The sequence below is a fragment of the Oncorhynchus keta genome, unplaced genomic scaffold, assembly GCF_023373465.1.
Source record: "Oncorhynchus keta strain PuntledgeMale-10-30-2019 unplaced genomic scaffold, Oket_V2 Un_contig_1319_pilon_pilon, whole genome shotgun sequence".
Taxonomy (NCBI): Eukaryota; Metazoa; Chordata; class Actinopteri; order Salmoniformes; family Salmonidae; genus Oncorhynchus; species Oncorhynchus keta.
This window is the reverse complement of record NW_026278147.1, coordinates 299105-317196: the sequence shown is the minus strand read 5'-3', so window position 1 is coordinate 317196 and position 18092 is coordinate 299105. Positions and strand designations below refer to the sequence as shown.

The following is an 18092-nucleotide window of genomic DNA, read 5'->3' as shown; positions in this document are numbered from 1 at the left end:
GGAGCTGTCTCGGAATAGCTGTCCATCTATAAATCAAATGTTTTTATATAGCCCTTCTTACATCAGCTGATATCTCAAAGTGCTGTACAGAAACCCAGCCTAAAACCCCAAACAGCAAGCAATGCAGGTGTAGAAGCACGGTGGCTAGGAAAAACTCCCTAGAAAGGCCGAAACCTAGGAAGAAACCAGGCTATGAGGGGTGGCCAGTCCTCTTCTGCCTGTGCCGGGTGGAGATTATAACAGAACATGGCCAAGATGTTCATAAATGACCACCATGGACAAATAATAATCACAGTAGTTGTCAAGGTTAGCAGGTTAGCACCTAGGGAGGAAATGTCAGTTTGCTTTTCATAGCCGATCATTCCTAGACAGTATAGGACTGACCCTTTACAGTGAGCTACCTAGACAGTATAGGACTGACCTTTTACAGTGAGCTACCTAGACAGTATAGGACTGACCCTTTACAGTGAACTACCTAGACAGTATAGGACTGACCCTAACCCTTTACAGTGAACTACCCCTAACCCTTTACAGTGAACTACCTAGACAGTATAGGACTGACCCTTTACAGTGAACTACCTAGACAGTATAGGACTGACCCTTTACAGTGAACTACCTAGACAGTATAGGACTGACCCTAACCCTTTACAGTGAACTACCTAGACAGCATAGGACTGACCCTTTACAGTGAACTACCTAGACAGTATAGGACTGATCCTTTACAGTGAACTACCTAGACAGTATAGGACTGACTATAAGCCTTTACAGTGAACTACCTAGACAGTATAGGACTGACCCTTTACAGTGAACTACCTAGACAGTATAGGACTGACCCTTTACAGTGAACTACCTAGACAGTATAGGACTGACTATAAGCCTTTACAGTGAACTAAGGAATGAGCAAAAAACAGGACTGCTGAACAGAAGAGCATGGGGACAGTATAGTTGCAACCTGATAGGCCCCAGACAGTTAGTGACAAATGAGAAGGTTGTGTGAGCGTCACAGACCAGATAGGTTAAATTACCCTGCTGTCCTGCTAGGGTGTTAGTGTGTAGCCTTATGACTGGGTAGGGAACTTAGTTAGCAAACTGGTAGGGAAGTTCTATTCCATCTGTTTCCATGGAGGAAAAGAGTGTGATTAAGTTCAGCCACTGTCAGAAGGACATCTTCTGTTTCTTCATTCCAGAGAAATGTCCAGAGTGTGGAGTGAGCTTCAGCAGTGGCAGGCTGGAGGAGGCTCCTATCCGTATCCCCAACCCTTTTTCTAATGGACACAAGACCCCATGCTGCTTCCTGGTCGCACCTGCTGAGGAAAACAACCTCAGGTAACCAATGACTACTGTGTTGGTGTAAAAGGCAACAAGCTGTTCTTAGCAGATGTTCTGTTCGCCACACATTGAATGAACACAAACTCAATGCACGGACAGCTGTTACACACATAGATTGATTGAATGTAGATTGCTGTGTTTAGGGAGTTTGATGGCGGCTCAGACCTACACACTGGGATCACAGACACTAATGGTAGGTTCCATTTTTTCACCCATACTGTAACGGTACATGCTTCAACTTCACTTCACAATTTACTCAATGGAAAGTTAACATTACTGACATCAAAATGTCATTAGGACTAAAACTGGATAAGCCTAATACTGACAGTCAATGTGTTTGTTCTATAGGAGTGGTGTTCAACTACACTAAGCCAGGGGTCCGGCAGGACCAACGAGGCTGGGAGATGTGTATCAGTATCCCCCTGATCCAACCAGACATGTTTAACCTTCTCAACCAGTGGGACCAATACCTCAACAAGTTCTCAGATGCCAAGATGTGGGACCCAGCATACAAAAGGTGCACCTTAGTATTGAACTTTAAGAACCTATTACTGTATTACTGACAGAGGAACAGTTGTTAAAGTCTCTATTACTGTATTACTGACAGAGGAACAGTTGTTAAAGTCTCTATTACTCTATTACTGACAGAGGAACAGTTGTTAAAGTATATTACTTTATTACTGACAGAGGAACAGTTGTTAAAGTCTATATTACTGTATTGCTGACAGAGGAACAGTTGTTAAAGTCTATATTACTGTATTGCTGACAGAGGAACAGTTGTTAAAGTCTCTATTACTGTATTACTGACAGGGGAACAGTTGTTAAAGTCTCTATTACTGACAGAGGAACAGTTTTTAAAGTCTCTATTACTCTATTACTGACAGAGGAACAGTTGTTAAAGTCTCTATTACTCTATTACTGACAGAGGAACAGTTGTTAAAGTCTCTATTACTCTATTACTGACAGAGGAACAGTTGTTAAAGTCTCTATTACTCTATTACTGACAGAGGAACAGTTGTTAAAGTCTCTATTACTCTATTACTGACAGAGGAACAGTTGTTTTAGCATTGAGATTGAGGTAAAGGTACTGTGATAAACATGTTTATCTTCTGGTCTTGTAGGTTTAATAAAGAGACGCACAACTGCTACAACTACACTCTGATGTTTCTAAACCGTGTGCTAGCAACACAGGGGAAAGGCTCTCTGACCAAAGACCAGTTCACTCAGAGCTTTGTCCTGCCCAAGATCAAGAGAGCCTGTAAATACACCACAATGTGCAGGGAGATATCACAGAACTACTTCTATATAGCGGACAGTCCTGTTAGAGTGATGGGGGAAGAAAGAGGAGGAGAGAAGGCTTGACTGTTTGATACAAGAGGACAGAGACTGAGGCAGCCACAGTGCTACACAGAACATGAGTTAAAATGACCATCATCCCAGAAACCCTGGATCCATAGATGATGCAATCTCTATTGCACTCCAAACTGCCCTTTCCCACATGGACAAAAGGAATGCTCTCCATTATCTCCATGCTAATCACTAAGCTAAAGGCCCTGTGACTGAACACCTCCCTCTGCAACTGGATCCTGGACTTCCTGATGGGCCGCCCCCCAGGTGGTAAGGGTAGGCAACAACACATCCACAACGCTGACCCTCAACCAAGGCCCCTCAGAGTTACAGTTCATATAAGGAGATCAGTCAATTGAAATTCATTACACGCTAACCTATGGTTATCACAACTGGGAATACAGATATGTACAGTAGAAGTCAGAAGTTTACATTCACTTAGGTTGGAGTGATTAAAACTTGTTTTTCAACCACTCCACAAATTTCTTGTTAAGACATCTACTTTGTGCATGACAAGTAATTTTTCCAACAATGTTTACAGACAGATTATATCACTTATAATTCATTGTATCACAATTCCAGTGGGCTAGAAGTGTACATACACTAAGTTGACTGTGCCTTTAAACAGTTTGGAAAATTCCATAAAATTATGTCATGGCTTTAGAAGCTTCTGATAGGCTAATTGACATCTGAGTCAATTGGAGGTGTACCTGTGGATCTATTTCAAAGCTTTCAAATCCAGTGCCTCTTTGCTTGACATCATGGGAAAATCAAAGGAAATCAGCCAAGACCTCCACAAGTCTGGTTCATCCTTTGGAGCAATTCCCAAACATCTGAAGGTACCACGTTCATCTGAACAAACAATAGTATGCAAGTATAAACACCATGGGACCACGCAGCCATCATTCCGCTCAGGAGGGAGACGCGTTCGGTCTCCTAGAGATGAACCTGAAAGGCCGCTCAGCAAGGAAGAAGCCACTGCTCCAAAACCGCCATAAAAAAGCCAGACAACGGTTTGCAACTGCACATAGGGACAAAGATCATACTTTTTGGAGAAATGTCCTCTGGTCTGATGAAACAAAATAGAACTGTTTGGCCATAATGACCATCGTTATGTTTGGAGGAAAATGTGGTAGGCTTGCATGCCGTAGAATACCATCCCAAACGTGAAGCACGGAGGTGGCAGCATCATGTTGGGGGGGTGCTTTGCTGCAGGAGGGACTGGTGCACTTCACAAAATAGATGGCATCAAGAGGTAGGAAAATTATGTGGATATTTTGTAGCAACATCAAGCTTGGTCGCAAATGGGTCTTCCAAATGAACAATGACCCCAAGCATAAGGGTTAGGTATTGGAGTGGCCATCATAAAGCCCTGACCTCAATCCCATAGATAATTTTTAGGCAGAACTGAAAGTGTGTGCGAGCAAAGAGGCCTACAAACCTGATTCAGTTACACCAGCTCTGACAGGAGGAATGGGACAAAATACACCCAACTTATTATGGGAAGCTTGCGGAAGGCTACCTGAAACGTTTGACCCAAGTTAAACAATTTAAAGGCAATGCTACCAAATACTCATTTGGTGTATGTAAACGTCTGACCCACTGGGAATGTGATGAAAGTAATAAAAGCTGAAATAAATCACTCGTTACTATTATTCTGACATTTCACATTCTTAAAATTAAGTGGTGATCCTAACTGACTTAAGACAGGGAATTTTTACGAGGATTAAATGTCAGGAAATGTGAAAAATTGGGTTGAAATGTATTTGGCTAAGGTGTATGTAAACTTCCGATTTCAACTGTATCTGTTGGTCACAGATACCTTAAAAAAAGTAGGGGTGTTGATCAGGAAACCAGTCAGTATCTGGTGTGACCACCATTTGCCTCATGCAGCGCGACATCTCCTTTGTATAGAGTTAATCAGGCTGTTGATTGTGGCCTGTGTAATGTTGTCCCACTCCTCTTCAATGGCTGTGCGACGTTGCTGGATTTTGGTGGGAACTGGAACAAGCTGTAGTACAAGTCAAGCCAGAGTATCCCTCAATGTGGTCTGGTGAATATGCAGGCCATGGAAGAACTGGGACATTTTCAGCTTCCAGGAATTGTGTACAGATCCTTGAGACATGGGTCCATGCATTATCATGCTGAAACATGAGGTGATGGCGGTGGATGAATGGTACAACAATGGGCCTGAGGATCTCATCACGGTATCTCTATGCATTAACATTTCCATTGATAAAATGCAATTGTATTCTTTGTCCATAGCTTATGCCTGCCCATACCCTAACCCCCCCGACACCATGGGGCACTCTGTTGACATCAGTATCCGCTCGCCCACATGAAGCCATACACTCCATCTGCCTGGTACAGTTGAAACTGGGATTCATCCATGAAGAGCACACTACTCCAGCGTGCCAGTGGCCATCGAACATGAGCAGTTACCTGTAGTCAGATCAAGACCCTGGTGAGGATGACGGGCACGCACATACATAGCCCATCTGTAAATAGCCATCCAACTACGAACTTCATCCCCATATTTGCTCTTTTGCACACCAGTATCTCTACTTGTACATCCTCATCTGCACATTTATCACTCCAGTGTTAATTGCTAAATTGTAATTACTTCACCACTATGGCCTATATACTGCCTTACCTCCTTACTTCATTTGCACACTGTATACAGATTTTTCTATTGTGTTATTGACTGTACGTTTGTTTATCCCATGTGTAACTCTGTGTTGTTGTTTTGGTTGCACTGCTTTGCTTTATCTGCCAGGTTGCAGTTGTAAATGAGAACATGTTCTCAACTAGCCTACCTGGTTAAATAAAGGTGTTCTCAACTGGCCTACCTGGTTAAATAAAGGTGTTCTCAACTGGCCTACCTGGTTAAATAAAGGTGATCTCAACTGGCCTACCTGGTTAAATAAAGGTGTTCTCAACTGGCCTACCTGGTTAAATAAAGGTGTTCTCAACTGGCCTACCTGGTTAAATAAAGGTGTTCTCAACTAGCCTACCTGGTTAAATAAAGGTGTTCTCAACTGGCCTAGCTGGTTAAATAAAGGTGTTCTCAACTAGCCTACCTGGTTAAATAAAGGTGTTCTCAACTAGCCTACCTGTTTAAATAAAGGTGTTCTCAACTGGCCTACCTGGTTAAATAAAGTTGTTCTCAACTGGCCTACCTGGTTAAATAAAGGTGTTCTCAACTGGCCTACCTAGTTAAATAAAGGTGTTATCAACTGGCCTACCTGGTTAAATAAAGGTGTTCTCAACTGGCCTACCTAGTTAAATAAAGGTGTTCTCAACTGGCCTACCTAGTTAAATAAAGGTGTTCTCAACTGGCCTACCTAGTTAAATAAAGGTGAAATTAAAATAAATAAAAATGAGCTTCCCTGAGACTGTTTCTGACAGTTTGTGCAGAAATTCTATGGTTGTGCAAACCCACAGTTTCATCAGCTGTCCGGGTGGCTGGTCTCAGACGATCACGCAGGTGAAGAAGCCAGATGTGGAGGTCCTGGGCCGGCGTGGTTACACGTGGTCTGCGGTTGTGATGCCTGTTGAACATACTGACAAATTCTCTAAAATAATGTCAGAGGTGGCTTATGGTAGAGAAATGAACATTCAATTCTCTGGCAACAGCTCTGGTTGACATTCCTGCAGTCAGCATGACAATTGCATGCTTGAGACATCTGTGGCATTGTGTCGTTTGACAAAACTGCACATTTTAGAGTTCCATAAGCTTTTTGTGCTTCTGGGACATTTTTGGGATGTTTTATATCAGCTCATGAAACATGGTACCAGCACCTTACATTTATATTTTTGTTCAGTATAATACACTGCTCAAAAACAAAGGGAACACTAAAATAACACATCCTAGATCTGAATGAATGAAATATTCTTATTAAATACTTTTTTCTTTACATAGTTGAATGTGCTGACAACAAAATCACACAAATTATCAATGGAAATCAAATGTATCAACCCATGGAGGTCTGGATTTGGAGTCACACTCAAAATTAAAGTGAAAAGCCACACTACAGGCTGATCCAGCTGATCCAACTTTGATGTAATGTCCTTTAAACAAGTCAAAATGAGGCTCAGTAGTGTGTGTGGCCTCCACGTGCCTGTATGACCTCCATACAACGCCTGGGCATGCTCCTGATGAGGTGGCGGATGGTCTCCTGAGGGATCTCCTCCCAGACCTGGACTACAGCATCCGCCAACTCCTGGACAGTCTGTGGTGCAACGTGGCGTTGGTGGATGGAGCGAGACATGATGTCCCAGATGTGCTCAATTGGATTCAGGTCTGGGGAACGGGCGGGCCAGTCCATAGCATCAATGCCTTCCTCTTGCAGGAACTGCTGACACACTCCAGCCACATGAGGTCTAGCATTGTCTTGCAGTAGGAGGAACCCAGGGCCAACCGCACCAGCATATGGTCTCACAAGGGGTCTGAGGATCTCATCTCGGTATCAAATGGCAGTCAGGCTACCTCTGGTGAGCACGGAGGGCTGTGCGGCCCCCCAAAGAAATGCCACCCCACCCCACCCCACACCATGACTGACCCACCGCCAAACCGGTCATGCTGGAGGATGTTGAAGGCAGCAAAACGTTCTCCACAGCGTCTGTCACATGCTCAGTGTGAACCTGCTTTCATCTGTGAAGAGCACATAAGCCATAAGCTGCTGGTACGGTTTCCTATCTGTCACTTTATTCCTAGTTAGATGTACACATCTACCTCAATTACCTCATACCCCTGCACATCAATACTGGTACCCCATGTATATAGCCAGCGTCTCAACGCAGTTAAGCCAAAACCACGCCCCGTTATTCAGAGGGGCGTTCTACTACGCTCCCATTGGCTAGTTAGCGTTGTCTCACTCTCAGGCGATCACGCAGAGACAGTGACCTTCCAAGGTAAGGATGGAAAGTGTAATTTAATAGCTGCCTACTGTAATACTATTATCATCATGTTTGGTAACATTTGCCCATGTATTTATTTTCAGCGTTTCAATGAGTTGTAAAAATGTCTCTGAGAACTCTGCTGAATTCACTCAATTGAAGGTCAGCTAAGTTAACCTAGGATACTTAACGTTACTAGATCGGTATTTGAAGTTATATTATCAATTGTAGTCTATTATCAGGTTAATGCATATGCTTATTATTCATAATCTCTTAAATATTTATTAGCTAATCATTCAGTCAAATACGCTATGCTACAGCCATTGAATCTGTCTGAGCGTTAAGGGACGTTAATGGCTAGCTCGGTCCGCGTCATTATGTTATTATATTTTTTAATCTTGAAATACAAGGGCAAATGTTATTAATCAGTGACTGAAATTTCACGCTACGTGATATTCACTTCCGGACTTGGAGAGCGTCTCTCTGTATAACGGGGCGTGGTTTCGGCTTAACTGCATTGGGGAAAAGATTCATATAGCCAAGTTATCGTTACTCATTGTTTATTTATTCCTCATGTTATCTTTCTACAATGTTTTTCTCTGCATTGTTGGAAAGGGCCCATAAGTAAACATTTCACTGTTAGTCTACACCTGTTGGTTACGAAGAATGTGACAAATACAAGTTGATTTAACTGTGAGGTCATGTTGTATTTCTACACTGGAACACTGGGATACTGACACTGGGAATTACTCCTGTCTCCTCTAGAAACCATCACTTTACACACAGAGCAACTTTTAAAAAACCTTTATTTAACTAGGCAAGTCAGTTAAGAACAAATTCTTCTTTTCAATGACGGCCTAGGAACAGTGGGTTAACTGCCTGTTCAGGGGCAGAACGACAGATTTGTACCTTGTCAGCACGGGGGTTTGAACTTGCAACCTTCCGGTTACTAGTCCAAAACTCTAACCACTAGGCTACGACTAGACAAATTATACCATATTCGTAAATAATAATCTGGATTTTTACTTTCACTTCAATCAAACAGAAAAAAACATGTTAAAAAGCATGTTCAAAAACAAATATTTATTGAGACTTTCACATGTTAAGTAACACTAAATTCCACTGAAAACCAATCATTGAAATGGATGGAATGCCTTCAGAAAGTATTCATACCCCTCGATTTATTCCATTTGTTATTGTGTTCGCCTGAATTCAATAATTATTTTCTCACCCATCTACACACAGAATCACCATTGGCAGCAATTACAGCTGTGAGTCTTTCTGGGTAAGTCTAAGAGCTTTGCACACCTGGATAGTTACGATATTTGCACAATATTCTTCTTAGAATTCTTCAAGCTGTGTCAAGTTTGTTGTTGATCATTGCCATAGATTGTCAAGCCGATTTAAGTCAAAACTGTAACTAGGCCACTCAAGAACATTCAAATGTTGTCTTGGTAAGCAACTCCAGTGTATATTTGTCCTTTTTAGGTTATTGTCCTGCTGAAAGGTGAATTTGTCTCTCAGTATCTGTTAGAAAGCAGACTGAACCAGGTTTTCCTCTAGGATGTTGCCTGTACTTAGCTCTATTGTTTATTTTTTCCTTAGAAAACTCCCTGGTCCTTGCCGATGGCAAGCATACCCATAACATGATGCAGCCATTACCATGCTTGAACATATGAAGAGTAGTACTCAGTGATGTGTTGTGTTGGACTTGCCCCAAACAACCATTAAACAGTTTTAAATTCCCCATTGGCCTCATGGTGAAATCCCTGAGCGGTTTCTTTCTTCTCCGGCAACTGACTTAGGAAGGACGCCTGTATCTTTGTAGTGACTGGGTGTATTTAATAACTTCACCATGCTCAAAGGGATATTCAATGTCTGTTTTTTATTTTATTTTTTATTACACATCTACCAATAAGCGCCCTTCTTTGCGAGGCATTGAAAAACCTCCCTGGTCTTTGTGGTTGAACCTTTGTTTGAAATTCACTGCTCGACTGAGGGACCTTACAGATAATTTTGTGTGTGGTACAGAGATGAGGGACCTTACAGATAATTTTGTGTGTGTGGTACAGAGATGACGTAGTCATTCAAACATCATGTTAAACACTATTATTGCACACAGATTGAGTCCATGCAACTTATGTGACTTGTTAAGCAAAATGTGTACTTCTGAAACGATTTAGGATTGCCATAACAAAGGGGCTTCTACACCTGCATTGCTTGCTGTTTGGGGTTTTAGGCTGGGTTTCTGTACAGCACTTTGAGATATCAGCTGATGTACGAAGGGCTATATAAATAAAATTTGATTTGATTTGGGTTAAATACTTACCGACTCAAGACATTTCAGTTTAAATTTTTATAAAAATATATATACACATTTCTAAATACATAATATAACTTTGGCATTATGGGGCATTGTGTTAAGGCCAGGGACACAACATCGAAATGTTATCCATTTTAAGTTCAGGCTGTAACAACAAAATGTGGAAAAAGTCAAAGGGTGTGAATACTTTCTGAAGGAGCTGTATATTTACACAGCAGACAAAAAAAAGAGAAGTCATATGTCGTCCGTCTCTGTCCGCTCTCGTGATGATATCCATCTGCTTAAAATAATCTCCTAAAGAACAACAGATTAGAGAGAAAGAGGTTAGAGAAATGACAGGTAGAGGAGAAAGAACAGAGAAAGGGTTAACAGAGAAAGGCTTAGGCAGAACTCGTACCTGAACTGTGACCATGCAGAGACAGTCTGGAGAGGAAAGATGTTCCTCTGTCAGGTGAGATGGGTAGATGACGTAGCACAGCATCAAGTCCTAGAATACAACACACAGACAGGAATCATCCACAATGTATTGATCACATATTTACTAATACTGCAGAAATCAGCACTAAAGCAGTATCCAAATCCATTGGATGTAGTGCTCAATGTTCCTTCAAATTATTTTCTGGGACTGAGCAAATTTCAGATCTGCTGAGCACAAACTTGAACGTTGTGAAAATTCTGTGCAACTTCCAGCGTGCGTTTACTGTAAACACTGAGGCAGTACCCACTTCAAGTTACAGTTTTAACAGAGGCAAAATAGGCTACTGTGGCTATTGATCATAATGTAGGCCAACCAGAGTGGTCTACCATAACAAAACAATAGAGAAAATGCACCCCATAACATCTCCCATTGATCTCAAACAAGGGCATTCTCTCATGACCGCTCATGCTGTAAACACAGTCCAGTTCAAAGTAAATGGCAGAGATCCATATATGCCAATGGTTTATTTGCATATAGGCCTCCTGCAACTCTGACAGGGTGGTGCGGCAGGTGCCGCTTCTCATTCGAATGCTGTAATTTTATCTAAACCATCAGGTGTACGCCGATCCCAGTTAAGTAACTCATGCAAAGAGTTAAAGCGCAATAATGCGTTTTATCTCCAGTACTCTGCCATGACTGTCAGTTATGTAGCTGCTCTACTGATAATCTCAGTGCGTCCTTGCTGGGATGACACTATCAGTCTACTACCGGAGAATATCAACACCAAACACATTGGTTCACTGTTCCACGGGAGCGGACAGTACACAGCATACCATAATGTTCTGAATAATGGCCAAGTCTACCTCGCTCCCTATTCCACTGAACCGCTTAGATGTAACAAACGCAAGTCCAACATTTATCGGAAACTGTTAAACTACCTGTTCACTACCCTCCTGATCTCCAGGGATGTACAACTCAATCCTGGGCCCAATATCACCGAGCCAGTGATACGCACCGGAGTGGAGAGCGGTGGAAGGCCTCGTCCACTGGTCGTCGCCGCTGTGGAGGTGGGTGAGTGCTATGGTCCTATGGTTTCTCTCGACTCACCCGGTTCCAGGATAGATTTTTACTCTTCAAACATACCAGAGTCGCTATATGCGATCCCTGACTCTGCTTCTGGTACGCAAGCTGTTTTAATTAGTTCCCCGCATCCAGTGTAGGCGGGAGGGATTGTTAATTGTGCTACCGAACTGCCCCTAATCAAAACGAAACAAAACGGCCTAAACCCAGCCGTCAGAAAACACAGAAAATTGAACTTTTTTCAATGTGTCAATCACTCTCGAGTCATCTGGGATCCACGAGGTAAGCCCAAGGGACTACTAGGGGGGCACTTGAACATTTGTAGTGTCGTTCCAAAAAGTAATCAAATTCAACATCTACTCACAGACTCCAACCTTGACTTTCTCTGCCTCTCAGAGACATGGCTCCATAAACACTCTCCATATGCTGCTGTGATTGGCTACAATGTTTTCAGGAGAGACAGGATTGAACGGAAGGAGGGGGTGTGATGATTTACATTAAAGAACATATCCGATGTAAACAAATTGAGTGGTCATGTGATAATGAACGAGAATGTATCGGCCTGAACGTTACACTGTCTCCCCAAATGTCTTTTACCCTCATTGGAATGTATAGGCCACCTTCCACCAAAAGTGTGTTTTTTGATCAGTTTAATACCATGCTTAGGGAATGTGATTTTGGGAAAGAGGTCATCTTAATGGGAGATTTTAACATTAATTATGAAGACAAGTCTTGTAGGAAAACCCTCAAACGGATCACTAATACCTTTGACCTTACACAGCTAGTTAAAGGGCCAACCAGGGTGACTTGTTGCTCTAAAACACAGATTGATTTGGTGTTCAGTAATAAACCAGAGAGAGTGAGTACATCATTCAATATGGTTACTGGGGTATCTGATCATAATCTGACACTTATAGCCAGAAAGCTGTCTAAGAGCAGGTTTAACCTCTCTACTGTTAGAAAGCCAGATCAACTCAGAATACCTAAGAGTGAATTAAACTATTTTGAAAAAGCAATTAAGGGAATAAACTGGAATGATCTCTTGTCCTATACAGACGTGGAAGCTGATAGTCAGGTTTTTCTATCCACAATACAGACTACAATAAATGGCTTCCTAAAGAAAATCAAATCCAAACCTGGCCAAAAGAGCACTCTTCCTTGGCTAAATGGAGAAATCTGGAAATTGATGAAAGAACGAGATTATGCTCTAAAAATAGCCCTAAAATCTAAATTAGAGCATGACAGACGTAGGTTTACCATGTTGAGAAATAAGGTGATGAAAGAAATCAGACAGGTCAAGGCAAACTTTTTTATTAACATAATTGGTGAAGCAAAGGGAAATTCTAAATTGATATGGGAGAATCTACATTACATTTAAGTCATTTAGCAGACGCTCTTATCCAGAGCGACTTACAAATTGGTGCATTCACCTTATGACATCAACAAAAGTTAACAGGGAAAGACCATAGTAACACTGCAAAAAGACTAGAAATCATGGTGAATAACAATCTAACACAGGATGCAGTTGAAATAGCAACAGCCTTCAATTCCTACTTTATTGACTCTGTCAGGTTACTGACACAGAACCCCTCCACTGGTTTCTTGGGCTCAGTGCTAATGAATGACGCTCAACCTGTCTTCATCATAAGGGAGGTTTCTGAGTCAAAGGTGAACAAGGTGATTAAGCTCACTAAAGAACTCTAAAGCCAAAGATGTGTTTGGGATGGACTCTACCTTTCTTAAAAACTACAAAGAGTCACTCATTGGCCCCATTACTAAGGTCACCAACACATCTATTGGTCTCGGTGTGTTTCCAAGGGTATGGAAGTCGGCCATAATAACGGCCATCTTTAAATCAGGCGACCCTGCTGACGTGAGTAACTACATGCCCATTAGTATACTACCTGTGGTGTCAAAGGTTGTTGAAAAGTGTGTAGCAGAACAACTGATTAACCACCTCAACAACAGCCCTTTCACATTACACTCCATGCAGTTTGGCTTCAGAGCGAAACACTCCACAGAAACGGCCAACTGCTTTCTTCTGGAAAATGTGAAGTCCAAGATGGACAAAGGGGTGCTGTTGGGGCTGTGTTTCTGCACCTAAGGAAGGCTTTTGATACTGTTAACCATGAGATTCTCATCACAAAATTGTCCAAGTTCAACTTTTCCCCTGATGCCTTGAGATGGATGAAATCATACCTTGAAGGCAGAACTCAGTGTGTCAGAGTGAGCAATGAACTGTCGCCCACTCGTAGCTATGATGTGGGCGTGCCCCAAGGGTCAATACTGGGCCCCCTCCTGTTCAGCCTGTACATTAATGATCTGCCTTCTGTCTGTACTGGGTCTGAAGTTCAAATGTATGCAGATGATAAAGTGATATATGTGCAAAGAGCAAACTACAAGCTGCACAAGAACTCACTACTGTAATGGTCCAGGTTACATAGTGACTCACTACTGTAATGGTCCAGGTTACATAGTGAATCACTACTGTAATGGTCCAGGTTACATAGTGACTCACTACTGTAATGCTCCAGGTTACATAGTGACTCACTACTGTAATGGTCCAGGTTACATAGTGACTCACTACTGTAATGGTCCAGGTTACATAGTGACTCACTACTGTAATGGTCCAGGTTACATAGTGACTCACTACTGTAATGGTCCAGGTTACATAGTGACTCACTACTGTAATGGTCCAGGTTACAAAGTGACTCACTACTGTAATGGTCCAGGTTACATAGTGAATCACTACTGTAATGCTCCAGGTTACATAGTGAATCACTACTGTAATGGTCCAGGTTACAAAGTGACTCACTACTGTAATGGTCCAGGTTACATAGTGACTCACTACTGTAATGGTCCAGGTTACTTAGTGACTCACTACTGTAATGGTCCAGGTTACACAGTGACTCAGTGACTCACTACTGTAATGGTCCAGGTTACAAAGTGGCTCAGTGACTCGTGTTTGCATCTCAATGTGAAAAAAACTGTTTGCATGTTCTTCACAAAGAGGGCAACAGATGCTACTGAGCCAGATGTCTATGTGTCAGGGGAGAAGCTCCAGGTGGTATCTGATGCTACTGAGCCAGATGTCTGTGTGTCAGGGGAGAAGCTCCAGGTGGTATCTGATGCTACTGAGCCAGATGTCTATGTGTCAGGGGAGAAGCTCCAGCTGGTATCTGATGCTACTGAGCCAGATGTCTATGTGTCAGGGGAGAAGCTCCAGCTGGTATCTGATGCTACTGAGCCAGATGTCTATGTGTCAGGGGAGAAGCTCCACCTGGTATCTGATGCTACTGAGCCAGATGTCTATGTGTCAGGGGAGAAGCTCCAGGTGGTATCTGATGCTACTGAGCCAGATGTCTATGTGTCAGGGGAGAAGCTCCAGGTGGTATCTGATGCTACTGAGCCAGATGTCAATGTGTCAGGGGAGAAGCTCCAGGTGGTATCTGATGCTACTGAGCCAGATGTCTATGTGTCAGGGGAGAAGCTCCAGGTGGTATCTGATGTTACTGAGCCAGATGTCTATGTGTCAGGGGAGAAGCTCCAGGTGGTATCTGATGCTACTGAGCCAGATGTCTATGTTTCAGGGGAGAAGCTCCAGCTGGTATCTGATGCTACTGAGCCAGATGTCTATGTGTCAGGGGAGAAGCTCCAGGTGGTATCCGATTTTAAGTACCTTGGCATCATACTTGATTCCAACCTCTCTTTTAAAAAGCATGTGAAAAAGGTCATTCAAATAACTAAATTCAATCTAGCTAATTTCCGATTTATACGAAATTGTTTGACTACAGAGGTAGCAAAACTGTACTTCAAATCTATGATACTCCCCCACTTAACATACTGCTTGACTAGTTGGGCCCAAGCTTGCTGTACAACATTAAAACCTATTCAGTCTGTCTACAAACAGGCTCTCAAAGTGTTTGATAGGAAGCCTAATAGCCATCATCATTGTCACATCCTTAGAAAACATGAGCTCCTGAGTTAGGAAAATCTTGTGCAATACACCGACGCATGTCTTGTATTCAAGATCCTTAATGGCCTGGCTCCCCCTCCACTCAATATTTTTGTTAAACAGAAAACCCAGACATATGGCAGCAGATCCACAAGGTCTGCCATGAGAGGTGACTGTATAGTTCCCCTAAGGTAAAGCACCTTTAGTAAATCTGCATTCTCTGTGAGAGCTTCCCATGTCTGGAATACACTGCCATCAGACACACATAACTGCACCACATATCACACTTTCACAAAATGCTTGAAGACATGGCTAAAGGTCAATCAGATTTGTGAACATGGTCCCTAGCTGTGTATTGCCACTTTCCATGTTGTCTGTTGTCTGTAGCTTGTGAGGTGTGGAAACACTTTGTTGCTTTTATGAATTTTGTCTTGCTGCTTTTTGTCCTATGTTGCTCTGTCTGTATGCTATGTTTTGCTTGTCCTATGTTGCTATGTCTATGGTGCTATTGTCTATATTGTAATTGTTTTTAATAACCTGCCCAGGGACTGCGGTTGAAAATTAGCCGGCTGGCTAAAACCGGCACTTTTACTGAAACGTTGATTAATGTGCACTGTCCCTGTAAAAATAAAATAAACTAAACTGATTGGTTATGCCGCACTGGTCTGTGTAGAGGCTGAGTAGTGCATGTCAATGCAATAGAATCCTACACCTATACGTTCTGCCTACAACAAGATCTCTTGCATAGTTTGTTTTGTTTCGGTGGTTAATATTGTGTTCATTCTATTACAATTGACAAAGTAAAAGACAACATTGATAGTGTTAACATGGAAAACTCTCGAAAAGTGGTCACCTTTTGAGTCTAAGATCATGACTTAAATAACGTACGCCTATGCAACATTAACCTATCAATGAGGTTTGTACAGTCTCCTCCCAGACCAGGACTAAAGCATCCGCCATCTCCTGGACAGTCTGTGGTGCAACGTGGCATTGGTGGATGGAGCGAGACATGATGTCCCAGATGTGCTCAATTGGATTCAGGTCTGGGGAACGGGCGGGCCAGTCCATAGCATCAATGCCTTCCTTTTGCAGGGAACTGCTGACACACTCCAGCCACATGAGGTCTAGCATTGTCTTGCAGTAGGAGGAACCCAGGACCAACCACACCAGCATATGGTCTCACAAGGGGTCTGAGGATCTCATCTCGATACCTAATGGCAGTCAGGCTACCTCTGACGAGCACATGGAGGGCTGTGCGGCCCCCCAAAGAAATGCCACCCCACACCATGACTGACCCACCGCCAAAAACCGGTCATGCTGGAGGATGTTGCAGGCAGCCGAACGTTCTCCACGGCGTCTCCAGACTGTGTCACGTCTGTCACATGTGCTCAGTGTGAACCTGCTTTCATCTGTGAAGAGCACAGGGCACCAGTGGCGAATTTGCCAATCTTGGTGTTCTCTGGCAAATGCCAAACGTCCTGCACGGTGTTGGGCTGTAAAGCACAACCCCCACCTGTGGACGTCGGGCCCTCATACCACCCTCATGGAGTCTGACGGTTTCTGACCGTTTGAGCAGACACATGCACATCTGACCACTTTTTTTTATAGATCGAGTTACTGGTGCTTCCCGCTTTAATTTTTGCTTGTAAGCAGGAATCAGGAGGATAGAGTTGTGGTCGGGTTTACCAAATGGAGGGCGAGGGAGAGCTTTGTATGCATCTCTGTGTGTGGAGTACAGCTGATCTCGAATGTTTTTCACTCTGGTTGCACGTTTAACATGTTGATAGAAATTTGGTAGAACTGATTTAAGTTTTGAGGCATTAAAGTCTCTGGCCACTAGGAGCGCCGCCTCTGGGTGAGTGGTTTCCTGTTTGCTTATTTCCTCATATAGCTGACTGAGTGAGGTCTTAGTGCATCTGTCTATGGTGGTAAATAAACAGCCATGGAAAGTATAGCTGAAAACTCTCTAGGCAAGTAATGTGGCCTGCAATTTATCACAATATACTCTACTTCAGGCGAGCAAAATCTAGAGACTTCCTTAGATTTCCCGCACCAGCTGTTGTTTACAAATATGCACATACCCCCCCCGTCTTACCGGAGTGTGCTGTTCTATCTTGCCGGTTTATACTTGTGTACTATTGTTTGTACAGATGAACGTGGTTCCTTCAGGCGTTAGGAAATGACTCCAAGGATGAACCAGACTTGTGGAGGTCTACAATGTTTTTTCTGAGGTCTTGGCTGATTTAATTTGAGGCACTGAGTTTGAAGGTAGGCCTTGAAATACATCCACAGGTACACCTCCAATTGACTCAAATGTTGTCAATTAGCCTATCAGAAGCTTCTAAAGCCATGATAGCACAGTCAACTTAGTGTATGTAAACTTCTGACTTCCAACTATACATGTCAATCTCTCATGGCTCAAAGTAAGGGGGAGATTGACTTCATAACTACTTGTTTCTGTGAGAATAATTGACATGCTGCATGCACCGAGCTGTCTGTTTAAACGACTAGCACACAGCTCAAACACCCATCCATACCCCACAAGACATGCCACCAGAGGTCTGTTTAAACTACTAACACACAGCTCAAACACCCATGCATACCCCACAAGACATGCCACCAGAGGTCTGTTTAAACTACTAACACACAGCTCAAACACCCATGCATACCCCACAAGACATGCCACCAGAGGTCTGTTTAAACTACTAACACACAGCTCAAACACCCATGCATACCCCACA

The 18092-nt window shown here is 42.8% G+C and overlaps 3 protein-coding genes across 7 annotated transcripts in view; 2 read left to right on the top strand and 1 right to left on the bottom strand.

Annotated features, from left to right (window-relative positions):
• The first annotated feature begins 5 nt into the window (after positions 1–5).
• On the top strand, positions 6–6010 carry mkrn2os.2 (MKRN2 opposite strand, tandem duplicate 2). The gene is made up of 4 exons (XM_035764091.2): positions 6–1326; positions 1473–1522; positions 1678–1846; positions 2451–6010. The coding sequence occupies exons 1-4, from the start codon at positions 1121–1123 to the stop codon at positions 2689–2691; spliced, it is 666 nt and encodes a 221-aa protein (XP_035619984.1). The 5' UTR covers positions 6–1120; the 3' UTR covers positions 2692–6010.
• Positions 6011–8639: 2629 nt separating this feature from the next.
• The window catches only part of tsen2 (TSEN2 tRNA splicing endonuclease subunit), a 44519-nt gene continuing 35066 nt past the window's right edge, over positions 8640–18092 (bottom strand). For both annotated transcript variants that reach the window (XM_052501282.1, XM_052501283.1), the window contains exons 10-11: positions 10296–10385; positions 8640–10192 (exon numbers count right to left, since the gene is read on the bottom strand). In XM_052501282.1, coding sequence (XP_052357242.1) covers positions 10133–10192; positions 10296–10385 — 150 coding nt within the window. In that variant the 3' untranslated portion in view covers positions 8640–10132. The remainder of the gene's footprint in view (positions 10193–10295; positions 10386–18092) is intronic.
• LOC127918100 (uncharacterized) lies at positions 11393–16527 on the top strand. 4 transcript variants are annotated; one of them, XM_052501287.1, is made up of 2 exons: positions 11393–13864; positions 13931–16527. In XM_052501287.1, exon 2 carries the CDS (start codon positions 14326–14328, stop codon positions 15382–15384), a length of 1059 nt encoding a protein of 352 aa, XP_052357247.1. In that variant the 5' UTR covers positions 11393–13864; positions 13931–14325; the 3' UTR covers positions 15385–16527. The 4 variants fall into 4 exon arrangements, with proteins under 4 accessions (XP_052357247.1, XP_052357250.1, XP_052357248.1 ...); XM_052501290.1 differs by having other exon boundaries at positions 11393–14062; positions 14335–16527; XM_052501288.1 differs by having other exon boundaries at positions 11393–14095; positions 14335–16527.